This window comes from Nelusetta ayraudi, unplaced genomic scaffold, assembly GCF_046127955.1.
Source record: "Nelusetta ayraudi isolate G7.1 ecotype Tasmania unplaced genomic scaffold, CSIRO-AGI_Nayr_v1 ptg000135l, whole genome shotgun sequence".
Classification (NCBI taxonomy): Eukaryota; Metazoa; Chordata; class Actinopteri; order Tetraodontiformes; family Monacanthidae; genus Nelusetta; species Nelusetta ayraudi.
Genome location: NW_027466185.1, coordinates 12,920,001 through 12,933,137, shown reverse-complemented (window position 1 = coordinate 12,933,137; position 13,137 = coordinate 12,920,001). Strand labels below are relative to the sequence as shown.

The following is a 13,137-nucleotide window of genomic DNA, read 5'->3' as shown; positions in this document are numbered from 1 at the left end:
AAGTCACCTATATTATCCTTTACTTGCAAACATACAGTACCACATAATCAATAGATCCATACAATAAACACCTGACAGTCTTTTCCACCTGCCATCCCAGTGATGACATCACATCAGAACACCGTCGATCCTCAGCGTCACCTTTTATTATTCATCACGCCCTTTGTCCCAGCAGTTTGTGTGTGTGTGTGTGTGTGTGTGTGTGTGTGTGTGTGTGTGTGTGTGTGTGTGTGTGTGTGTGTGTGTCTGAACTACTATCTAGTTACCATTTTCTCTATCCCACACACCCGCTGTTCCTCTTTATCCACCCCCCATTCCGCTAGCAGCTCAAACCCTCCACCACTAAACCAACCCATCCTTCGCTAAATTTAGACCTTATTTGAAGCGATGTCTCCACCCGCAACTCTGCGAGAGAGAGCGAGAGAGAGAGACAAAAAAGTCTGTCATCACACATCTGAGCGGTGAGGCTAGGACGCACCCAATAAGATTGATGGATCCCTCTCACATCACCCCCCCTCTCTGCCCAACCACCCACCCAACAAGACACACTGGATAAATAGAGAGACGGAACCTGTCTAGATCGATGATGTTAAAAAAACAAAGCATGCATGTCTTGGAAAAGGTTCCAGTTGTACCTCCTGCTCCAGTGTAGCAGGCGAGACAAAAGAAAATAGAGAGGAAGAGGTGCCACCGCAGTCCTGATCCACAGCTCGTGTTTAAATATTAATGTTTCCAAGGTCTGACAGCAGCCGCGTGAACAAACCCCCGCAGGTTGTCTCGGCGTCAGGCCGGGATGGTTTTCAGTATGCACACTAGATCATCTATATGTGCTTAACACAATGTGTGTAACCTGGAAGAGAAAAAGAAAAAAGAGAACAGTGGGAAGCGGAGGGAGGCCGCTCGGCTCGGCTCAGCTCAGCTCGGCTCAGCTCAGCTCGGCTCAGCACAGCTCGGCGGCGTTGCGGTGCAACACCCCCATCTAGTGGCGAGGGCCGCTCGTTACAGTCACGGGTTCCACATGAGTGCAGGCAAGGACGAACTCCCGTCTCCTCAGCTCACCTGCAGGAGGGGAGAGCCCTCCTAATGACTCCGACTCTGTCTAATTACCGATAATGTAATTTACATAATAAGTATACTTAGCACCATAAACAGCAGCGGCCGCAGCGTGGCGGCGGAATCCTTAATCACGGCACATCATTGTCTCGGGCTGACGAGCCGGGGAGCCTGAGATCAACTCACTGTGCCCATGCATTGCACACACACACACACACACACACACACACACACACACACACACACACACACAGGGAGAGAGAAGACCTCTGCGCCCTCCTTGTCCTCCGGCAGTGGATGCAGAGGGAGAACAGCCTCATCATGTGTCCCGGGCGCCGGCCGGTTCTCCTGCGGCCGTGCTGACAGGATCTCATTCCACCTCGCTGACCCGGCCTGTATAGCGAGCAGTACGGCGGGGCCCAGGCAGGGTCGAGGATTATCATTCCGCTCTCAGCACTAACCCGCGAGGTGTTTAGTGACAGGGAAAACGTGTAGGTTTCAGAGGACGCAGGGCCTCGGCGGGCTGCGGTCGCTGCACCGGGAGTCCAGTCAGGAAGCTGCAGCAGCAAGGCGAGGTTGAATGTGTTTGCATGCTGTTTAGTCTGGTCGTAAATAAAGTGTTGAAGGTTTTTTACGGGTTTCTTAGTGTTTAATAAACTGAAATGTTCATTGAACCCACTGAAAATAATCATTCGGATGGGCATTAGCAGCAGCAATTTTAAAATAAACTTTCTCTCTGGTTGAGTTAGTCTGTATCTACAATAAGTAGTTTGAGTCCTCTCACACATCCTCTTACAGTGAATTTTGAAACGCAACCACAAAACAGCATAGTTTAACTCTCTCCATTTGTGTTTTATATTTTTGTGCAAAGAATATTTTGTGCAACATGATGAGGCCGAGATTTTATTTTATAGTCATTTTTTTATAGTCATTTTTTTTCTGGACACAGAAATCCAGGTTTTCTCCGAAGCCCCTTGTTTTATCCAACAGCTCGTCAAACCATTTTAACATTTTTTGTTGCTCATGTTTTTTCCGTCTGTTCTCCCTGCAGGCTGCGGCGGGAGGGCTACACGGTGCAGGTCAGCGTCAACGACTACCTGGACATCTACTGCCCGCACTACAACACCAGCCAGCGGGGGACACTAGAGCGCACGGTGGCCGAGCAGTACATCCTCTACATGGTCAACTACCAGGGCTACCGCATGTGCAAGCCCGAGATGGGCTTCAAGCGCTGGGAGTGCAACCGGCCACACGCGCCCCACGCCCCCATCAAGTTCTCGGAGAAGTTCCAGCGCTACAGCGCCTTCTCGCTGGGCTACGAGTTCAACGTGGGCCAAGAGTACTACTACATCTGTGAGTCCCTTCTGTCCTTGTGCAGGACGTATAGTGAGAAAGCAGAGAAATCACTGGAAGGAAGAGACCTGGGGTCGCGGGCAGCCTTCTCTCCAGCTGAGTTTCCATTACCCCTAGAGTTGCACAAAACCTAAATACCCCCCCCCCCAAAAAAAAAGAAGAAAAAGTGTAATGGAAAAACCTAAACCTCGAAAAACCTCTCAAATATTGCTAAAAGGTTTTTACGCTCCCATGACATGGTTTTTCAGACGTATCGATACAGAGGTATATCACAAAAGTGTCATGGAAACACTTTTTTGCATTTACACATCACCCGGTGTGACTTATGGAGTCACATGACCAGTTTACTTTAAGTGAAAATGGCGCGTTATGTTTGGACGGAGGAGGAGACGGAATATTTTTTACAAGTAATCAAAGAGAAAAATATAACAACTATTCTTGACAGTACACAAATGTAAACAAACAAAAGTAAACGTAATTCTCGTCAATCTCGCAGGACGAGGTTTTACGAGAATTACGGCTTCTGCGCTTCGCACCATTCAATGGAAACACCTGCGAATCGCAATTGCTCTTTGTCGAAATTTTAGAAATATCGCTTTTATTTTGCGAAGAACTTTAAAGGAAACACAGCTACTGACGGCCTGCGGGTGTTGCTAATGTTGCTAATGCGTTCAGGAAGTTGAGTTGCTGGGTTTTTTCAGCACAGCCCATTTCTTTTCCTGTCTCTTTCTCTCTCCTCTTCACGGCCTGCAGAGGGCTCAAGACTCACGTCTTTTTTGTCTCTCTCTCTCTCTCTCTCTCTCACTCTCTCTCTCTCGCTGTGTTCTCCTTCCTTCTCCTCTTTTTTTTAGCCACGCCCACCCACCACCACGGCCACAGCTGCCTGAGACTGAGGGTCTACGTCTGTTGCTCCACCGGTGAGACCCAGATCCTCCTCTGTGCTCCCCGCGTCCCACCCTCTCATCTTCCAGCTGTCTGATTTTAACACCCCGACCCTTCACAGGAAAAAATATACATACACACAAACATACAGAGGAAGAAAATAGAGGAAAGTGAGAGAGAGAAAAAATTCAGATCCCACAGCCTCCTGTCTGCTTGCGAGGCTTCTCTGCCGCTCGGTCCTCCCTCCCACACCTGGCTGAGAGTGACGGCTTAATGTTATTCTGTCTCGGCGCCGTCGCAGCGATGCTCCACCTGCTGGTGAATGACACGCTCTTGTGAAGCCGTTTGCAAAAGGCCCAACGAGGGCGAGTAGGAAGATGAGAAAAAAAAATCTGAGTTCCCACCTTCCCCTGACCACCCCCAGCACACACACACACACACACACACACACACACACACACACACACAGACCCTTAGCTCTCATTTTCCCTCACTTTCCCTCTCTTCTCTCTCTCTCTCACTGGCCTTCTGATGCCTGCTGCTCGCTCTAGTGTGTGTGTGTGTGTGTGTGTGTGTGTGTGTGTGTGTGTGTGTGTGTTATTTTTACCGCGGTAGCCTGCTCGCTGGCTCTCTCCCCTCCTGCAGGCCTTTGATCAGGCAGCCCGGCGCTGAGAGCCTCACCTCCCTCCCCCCTCCCTCCAGCCCTGTCAGCACTAATACATCCCACGCTCAGACCAGTGTCAGCCCCCTGTGCACACATCACCTTAACACCCTCTGACCCCCCCACCACCACCACCACACACACACACACCACACACACACACACACACACACACACACACACACACACACACTCCTCCCCATACCATCCCAGTGTCACTGTCGTCTATTGATGCGTTGGCCCCGCCTCCCTCCATCTCGCTCTCTCCTGTCTGTGCGTTTGAGTGCATGCTGGTCCGCGATATCCGATAATTTCAATGAAGTGAAGAGGCAAACTGTGATTGGCTGAGCAGTGTCCGTAAGGCTACGACATCTGTCCGGGTGTTCGGCGACTGCCGACGACATTGCACACGGCAACTCTATTAGGACAGACTACATCACGATAGATACATAGATACATAGATACATAGATACATAGAATCACTGTCTGGCCCATTTATAGCCCTCACAAAATATGACATCTTGCAAAAATATGCAAACATAAACTTACAACCTTGTTCTATCCATAATATGATTCTATCTATCTATCTATCTATCTATCTATCTATCTATCTATCTATCTATCCATCTATCCATCTATCTATCTATCCATCTATCTATCTATCTATCTATCTATCTATCTATCCATCTATCTATCTATCCATTGCCGTAAGACTCCGGACAGTTTCCGTTGGCCGGAGAGATTTTGTACCGACACCGGCAGCCGTGTCAGCCCTCTCAATGTGTGTGTATGTGTGTGTTTTTGTGTGCAGCCGCGCATTTAGTCCGTTTGCGGTCCGCCACCTCCAGCCGGCGAGGTCACAGTAACAGCTCGCCTTGCGCTTGGCACCACGCTGCACTTCTCTGCTCCTCCGACTCCCGTGCTCAGGCTTGAAGTCGTTGGCCGCGCATGCTTTGCATCTGCAGCGAACCGAGGGGCTGATTGCTACCAGCTCCTCCGTTAACCATCCGCCCGGCCGTCATAGAGTCACGGGAGGACGGAATGCATTTGAGATGTTTCTCTCAGAGGAGGGAGAACATACGAAGACGGCGCCCTCGCTCGCACACCACGTCACGCGGGCCCACGCATCTCTCACACCGCGGAGGATCCGAGGACGCTGCGTGTGATTCTGTGTCTAGACGCTGCGCCAATGTATGCGATCCTTTTTAAAAAAAGAAAAAAAAGATGCATTTCCTTTCCAAATGCTTTCAATCATCAGATGGAAGCCTCCAGTCTCTGCGCAGAGATTTACTGGTGCTTTCTCACCGCTGTGCCAGCGCCAACTGTCTGTGTTTCCTGTATTTGAGCGGCGCCTCGGACTTCGTTCAAAGTGTCTTCTCGCTCTCTAATCTCCATCTCCATTTCTCTCCCTCTTCTCCTTCCTGTCTTTCACTTGTCCCACTTCTTAGTTTCCCAGGCGGACGACGACTCCAGTCAGACTCCACCCGACGACACAGTCAGGCCAAAGATCAAAATACACAACATCGGTGAGTAACTCCGACTCGTCAAGAAGAAGGAGCGGCAGCGGCGGCGGCCCAGATGCTGGTCAATACTTAACTGCGGCTGTAAAGCACGCATTTGTGTACTGGTGGTCGGGTAAAGGAGGAAACCGTCGGCCAGTTTTGTTATTGTTTCGCTGGAAAAAGAAAATCCGCAGGTCGAGCTGGCGGGTGACTAAAGCCTGCGTTTCCCGCTCAGGGCCGTTGCACAAGACGGGTGAGACAATGAGGCAGTGACTCAGCGGCAGTGACTCTAATTACAGCCGTCAGATATGAATGTAAACAAATACCAGCCAGTGTGTCCGTGACATAAATCACTGTGAAATGAGCCTGACGAGATTTCCTAAATTTTTGCGGGATTTGTGTCGCGACCGGGTGGCGATTGCCAACGGGAGTAATTGTGTAGCGTGAACAGTGAGATAAAGGAAGCTGCCGGACGAAGCTGAGGGATCATCTCAGTCTGTCGGAACCGGATGGATGAGTGACAAGTCCGAGAGCGGTCGAACGCACTGAATGTTCTTTCATACTCTTAATTCTTCCCTCTTATTAAACTCAATCAGTGTTCATTAGCTCAGTCAGTCAAGTCGAGGCGCTACAGCAGCACGTCGCCTCATGTCGCGTTAGAATTATTCCAATTAAACCCGGCGCGGCGGCTGATTGGGAGAGTTCATTACGGAGCCTCTGACAGACGAGGTTTCCCTGCTGCAGCTGCTCGCCGGCACAGAGGTCAGAGGTCACTCGGAGGAGACAAAGTCCGACGTGGACTTCCCCGGCGAAACCTGGTTGCACAAAAATAGGTGGCCCGGCTACGATAAGTAGGTGCTTCAGGTCAGAGTTGGAACCAAGGAGGTGGTCTGTGAACTGCGATGGACGCGAGCCACGGAGTTTTCGGGAACATGATTTTGCAATTGGCCCTTGTTAGTCTTGCCAGACTGACCTACCGCTTTGTTGAAAAACCTGTACACAAAAATACTGTGAGTGCCAGCATATGTGTGTGTGTGTGTGTGTGTGTGTGTGTGTGTGTGTGTGTGTGTTTTTTCTGGCTCATCTATTATTAGCCATGTCTCTGATATCTCCAACAAGACTTCGAGCTCATCAATAAAAAAGCTAAGAAGTCTTGAACTGCTCTGGAAGGCAAATCCAGGCTGTTCTTCCTTTTTTTTTTCTGCCCGTCTCCGCAAAAGCAATATCCGCAAGGTCGGCGGAGGTCTTGTAAAGGACTGAGAGGTTCGTGTTTATCTGAGGCGAAGGCATGTCAGCGAGCCAGTCAATTGTGCAGCTGAGTGGTTACATAAAACCTCTGTTTTTTTCCTCTCTGCTTTCTCTCCGTCCCCCAATCTCAAAAACAAAAAGCCTCTTGCCGGGAATCATTTAGCTGGGCTCGTTCCTGGTTAGCTGTGGGCAGTTTGTGAGGGAGGGTGGGGTGGTGGTGGGGGGGCAGTGTGTGACCTGCCCGAGATGGAAACGGAGACCCGCCGATAAGAGCGCTCGAGCCCGTCAGGGACAAGTACCTGCGCAGGGAGGACGACGAGAGGGGGAGATAAGGAGTCAGAGCCAAAGAGGAATGCAGCAAAGCCTGACAGAAAAAAGAAATAGAGGGACACAGAGAGACGGAAGAGCTCGGAAAGGAAATAAAAAACCCAGAGTGGGGGCAGACACGCAATAGTGGAGAGAGGAAAAAAGAAAGAGACGCAGCAGTGGTGGGCGACCGGCTCGGCAGTAACTGGAGCTCCAGCTTAGGTGGAGTTTGATGGAGAAGCTCAGTGAGGATGAGGATCTTTGGAGAGGAAAAAAGAGATGGAGCCTCGAGCGCTGTGATGTTTTCTGAATAAATTTGGCATGAATTACTAAATCAGGAAACACGCACACACGAACACACACACACACACACACACACACACACACACACACACAGGATGGCCCAGCTGACCACCTGACACCCACTCTCTGACTCACCCGCAGGGCCAGACCAGCCTACAGACTGGCACCAGCAGTCTCTTCCTCGTTCTCCATGCACACAGATCTGGACCTGCTGCCGCTCTCTGTGCTTTTTCTGAAAACATTTTTTTTAAAAATACAATAAATCAGCTTGCCTGATTTATGTAACCTTATGAAGGACGGAACTGGGGTTCTCATTTATTTACAGCTCTCGCACGACTGCCGGATTTTTTTATTGAATTTTCGTGGTTAAGCCTCTGACTTCCGATTGAAAGCTGTTTTTGTCAGTTTTATTCTGGAACCAACAAGGTTCCACTTTAGCGCTGACAAATCCAGGAAACGGCTTTGTGTCTCAAAAAGCCACTGAAGAAATACAGGAAGTGACAGGGAGCCTTGCTATTGCTAAGAGGCTAGCACTGATGCTGGGCGTGAGCAGGAAGTGGATGTGGTCGTTTTATTGTAAAATACAAAGAAATAAATGCAGAATTCTTTTTTTTTCCTGCACACAGTGTTTCCACCTTCAAAGGCTCAGCTGATCAACACTTTCAGTGAGAGAAATTTCAAAGATAACACGTAACGCTCAATCTGTCCTTTTGTTCTAAGTACTTATAAAGATTAAGAGGGCGTTCATACAAAATTGCCACTGGTAGTGTCCAGATTAAAGCTGTCAGTTTAGTTTTTTGAGTAGGAAGAGGCGCCGCTCGAGTCAGACGGGCGAGATGAAAATAAAAACAAATGCAGAAAGACAGTCCTACAGGTTCTGTAAACAGATGGCTGCAGGGTCAAGCAAACCAGCCTGGGAGACAAAATACAGGGCGGCGGTGGAAAAAAAGAAGTAGCAGCGCATAAACGCACGTCACACTTTATCATTTCTGAGGCGAGATGCTGCGGTTTGCAATCACGATGATTGCCTGCCAATCATCTTCGCAGTCCTCTGAAGTGCATGATTTCCCTTTGCTGTCAGGCGGCCTCTCCACTTTTACCTCGAGGAAGAAGAGGAAGAGGAGGAGGATGAAGATCCCTTTTCACATTATCAAATAGTATTCGGCAGACCAGCCTCGTCAAGTAAAGACTGAAATTCTGATGTGACAGAAGGGACAATAAACGTGTTTTTTTCCTTCAGTTGTCAGGGAAAGAAAACTGTTTGTGATTGTTGGGATAAAAATCTTTTTCTTTCTCTCCGATTTACAGAAGAAGCCCGCAAGCAAAGCCATCAGAGGCAGAATTATTCCTCCAGCATGACTTAACGTGCTCTGTAGCTTTTATTTTCCGAAGCCTTCAAGCCGTCACATCTGTCTGTCAGTGCGCAGCAGCTATCAACAAGAAAACACGCTTCACTAGTTCGGCATCGGCCCCGCGGCCCACTCGCACAATTTATTGTAACTTAATGCTCTCCCGCAGCAAAGCTTATTACACTCTGTGCATTATTCTAGAATCTGCGGCGGGCCAGCGGTCGACTTCAGGCTGGAAATATACATCATGTGGCGTGGGTGGAATAAAATGCACCCGTGAACGTATAATTTTTGTGACGGATCAATACCAGCATCAGTGAGTCATCTGTGCGCAGTTGCTCGCTATGTTTTTTTTATTGTTATTTTTCCTTGAGAAGTTTTGTTGTTTATGTGAAAAAGTGGCAGTCTTCTGCAGCTAGTTACTAGGATTGAGGAATAATTAGAAGAACAGAAACCCTGTGGTCCAGAAAAACACTGAGCCAGGATTGGTGCTGTTAGCAGCCTCAACAGTGTGGAATTTAGTCTCTTTTAATGGCAGAAGATGAGATGCTTGCAGTTTGTGATTATGCAACAACTCAGCTGTGGCGATTCCATCTGTTTCCATATTTTTTCCCCTTGCCAACCTTTCTTCCTTTATTTAGTCCATGGAGAAGGATGCTAGGTGTGAGCAGCCACTGGTGTGAGTGAAACGGAGAAGTGGCTGCAGTCGTCTTCTGAAAGCTGCTCCAAGTCTCATAAAGCCAAACTTTAGCCTCCTTCCAGCCACTTAAGTCATCTGCTCTTTGGGAATTGTCAGCCAGACTGGCAACACTGACAAAATCTATTAGCCAGTAAGCTAATCTCTAGTTTAGCCGCTCTATCTCTAGTTTAGTTGAACTTGATTTTTTTTTCTTTTTTTATTATCATTAGCAATTAAATCAGGAGTGTGTTTTTCTAGATTTAGAATATTCAGAATGTTTCCCGACTCAAAAAGAAACAATTCAGACGCAGTTCACATCGCTGCTGCACTGCTGGTATATTTAGAACAAGGCTTATCAGCCCAGACCATCTCTTTCCACTCATTGGCAGTCTAGCGGTGATGCTTCGTATCTGACTGTAAATGCCTCGGGGCGCCGCGCTGTGGACAGCAGAGCAGCCCAGAGCAGCCTGTCTGTTGTTAGGCCCCGCACAGACCGGCCTGCACCCGATTGTGTTCACGGGAATTGATTGCCGTTTCCCCACAACGGTGCTGTGATGTTCGCTGTCCTACTGCGCACCTTTGATAAGTAGCCGTGGCCCGAGGCGTCCGGCGTCCTCCTCCGTGCTCCTCCTCTTCCCGTGAAGGGCGTCCTCCCTGAATAGTTTGAGCTGCTCGGAGAGGTGCGTTTGTCCGCTTTGTGATTGTCGTAGCGCCTTTCACCCACGCACTTGTGCCTGCGAGATCGCACACACAGAATGAATCAGCTGTGCTGAAGGAAGCAGAGCTGTGGTGTCTGCGAGTGCAGAGATTTCTTACATCCTGATCCCTTTGTGCACGGCTCAGAACTCACTTCTGAAATCCTGCTTATCAGTTTCACCACCCTACAATTGCAAATTCTATAAATGCAAAAACCAAATCAGCTTCCTTTTAGTTGGGAAGAAAACCAGAGGCCAAATGCCTCTAGCTGCCCTTCAAGAAGAAGATGATGAAGAAGAAACACAGGAAATGACTGAGGTCCTAGCTGCTGCCGAAGAGATTAGCATGGAAACATTAACATCAGTACCTGGTGGTGTTTTCATGTTAAAAGGAAAAGAGAAAATAGCACCAAATGTTTTTTCTGTGTGTAACAACATGTCTTCAAGAGTATAGCTAAACAACCAGCGGTTAGCTCGTGTGTTTTTATCGCGAGGCTAACCAAACGTTGGAGCTGCAGCGGACGGCCTGAGCGAGCGGCAACGAGACAGAGGCTGCATTCAAACCAAAGGCTGGAGCTATTTGCTTTAGCACCAGATTGTCAAGACGTCTGATCCTCAGCCGCAGAAGTTGAGACGAACTGAGCTGCAGACACAGGAGTGGAATTAGGAAATAGGAAATAGGAAGCCTTGAGGTGTAGCCAACTGGCTGACATGGCAGAGAAAAAAAATCTTATTGGTCTTCTTTGAACTCGAAGATGTGAAGCAGAAGACTTGTGTCATATTAGCAGCAGCTACACACACACACACACACACACACACACACACACACACACACACACGCACGTGCGCACACTAATTGGATGGTTTCTCTCAGGCAGAGACGGCACGGAAAAAAACACTCTGGACATTCCTCCACCTCTCGGTGGGCCTGCGTGTGGTCGCTGCCTTCGTCCGTCATCGTTCATCACTCTCCTCGTTTTGTTACTTGCACCTAATTAATGTCTCCGTTCAATTTAGTGGACTCCTGCCAGGACTTAAACTGCATGGCGGTGTAGCTTTAGGAGGACTGGAATTGATGCGTTTCCCCGTTGCGCGAACTTTAAAGGAAGACGACGTAAATTGACTAAGTAACAGCAGGCGAAGGAATCACAGCCACCGCGGCGGGACGTCAGTGGGGCATTAGTAGGACAGATGGATTGAGCCTTAGCGGGTATTTTTTTTACACCGCGACCTTCAGCATTAACACTTTCCAGTTTTCCTAACGGCACAATGTCGTCGCAATATGTCTCATCTCACGGCTCTGAAGCCCTCGTGCACGACTTCGCCTGCATCTCTCCACCGATCGCAACCGGCTGTCAGGAAGAAGTTGCGGCTTTTGCACTGCGGCTGTGCACTGAGAAGCACAGAGCAGCCAAGACCGGTGCTCTGTTTGGTCGATTTCCTTAACGTTAGCATATAGTAACACCACCAGGTGAATTTAATGACGAGTGGAAAAAAACAGAATGAATAACTTTATTTCTGAAAGCAAATATCACCAAATGTTTAATGAGATGTTTTATTTCACTCTCATTTTTCCCCCTGCCGCTAATGTTCTGTTAGCCCTAATCAATGGCGAGGCCATGCTAATTTGGATTGATTGAAAACTCTCAAGGAGAAAAACATCATTAGCACCGAAAAGTGAAATCTTTTTTTTTAACAAACCAGACCAGAAACTAAAGACTTTTTAATTTTCTACTCCACGTTTGGCGGCGCCGCGGACGTGCTGATGATAATTGCGGGTTTCTCGATGAATCTGTCTTGTCCCTTTCTTCCTCGTGAGCCGACACGCAATTTGCACGCGGCGCACGCAGCCCTCAGGTTGACGAATTAATAGTGCGCTTCGTTTCCCTCTGTCTGCCGCTCTCCTTCCTCACTTCTCTTTCTTTTCCCCCTCTCTCCCCCCCACCCCCCCTCCAGACGAATTTAACCCTGAAGTTCCCAAACTGGAGAAAAGTGTCAGCGGCAGCAGCCCTTCACGCGACCGCCTTCTTCTCACCGCGGCGATGCTGCTCATCTCCGCCGTCCTTTTGTCCTAGCGACCGTGGTGGTGGTGGTGACACTTCACGCATAGCTGGACCTGCCCCCCCGCCTCTCACCTCCCTCGCTCCCCACCCTCGTCCAAAGGGCTTCGCATCCGAGGACAGGAGGCCAATCACAGCCACAATCAAACGGACGCGGACCAGACTTCTATCAAGTGGACTTAACTCGACTTTCCTTTGTTTTGTTCTGTTTTTTTTTTAAGGAGAGGCCTTTTTTGCTGTCATATTTCCACTCGTGGTGTTCTGACACTGTGTGTTGTAGGACGTAGGATGTCGTGTGCGTTCCGCAGCCTTTCATGCATGTGTGATTTGCCACATCATGGAACCCAGACGGACACTCAAGAGACTTTGTCGCCCGCCAGAGAGGAGAACTTCTAGTTGTGTGGACTACACGCTATTATTGTAGCATGCAGGGGCGTTAAAAAAACGCCCGTGGAGCCAAGCAACCAGTGGATTTATTTTATTTTATTCCCCTCCAGCCTTGGACCCGAGGACCAGCTACGCTCGACAAACAAATCTTGGGACGGCAGGAGTGAGCAGGATGAACTGTGCTTATCTTGGCCGCCAAAAAATAGCAGTCAGTGTGGCAGGAGCCGCTGCCTTTTGTGCCGGACATCGAGGAATGTTTCCACGCCATTGTGAGAGAGGCAGGGTAGGAGGGAGGGAGGCGGGCGGCTGGTAAGAAAAAGCGCCGAAAAGTGCTCCTGGAGAAAAAAAGAAAAAACACAGAAAGGGAGGAAGTTCTTGGATAGCTGGATAGCCGCAGGCCTTTCAAAGAATCCACTTTCCTCAGAGATCAAAAAAAAAAAAAAGGAAAAAAATTGCCCTGGCCTTGTGAAAAGGTGCAGATGCAGAGCCTGAATTTCTTAGAAGATAGTGAGCGCCCCGCTGAGAGCTGCTCTTTTGTCCGCATTTCCTGCCTTCAGCGACGGGAGAAAAACACATAGCCCGGAGCAGTCGTTTGGAGCCGCTACGGCCTTCCGTGTTTCCGTTCACCTGCAGCACCGGCCGTTGATTTCCTCCCGCTG

General features: G+C 49.0%; 2 protein-coding genes across 2 annotated transcripts in view; both read left to right on the top strand.

Moving 5' to 3' along the window:
* The window catches only part of LOC142877496 (protein C1orf43-like), a 236,417-nt gene that overhangs the window by 185,129 nt on the left and 38,151 nt on the right, over positions 1–13,137 (top strand). The gene's annotated exons all lie outside the window — the stretch shown is intronic.
* efna3a (ephrin-A3a) overlaps positions 1–13,137 on the top strand; it is a 61,249-nt gene that overhangs the window by 46,957 nt on the left and 1,155 nt on the right. The window contains exons 2-5 of the mRNA XM_076012179.1: positions 2,105–2,406; positions 3,258–3,323; positions 5,398–5,475; positions 11,988–13,137. The exon at positions 11,988–13,137 is cut by the window's right edge and continues 1,155 nt beyond it. Of these exons, the coding sequence (XP_075868294.1) occupies positions 2,105–2,406; positions 3,258–3,323; positions 5,398–5,475; positions 11,988–12,106 (565 nt within the window). The 3' untranslated portion in view covers positions 12,107–13,137. The remainder of the gene's footprint in view (positions 1–2,104; positions 2,407–3,257; positions 3,324–5,397; positions 5,476–11,987) is intronic.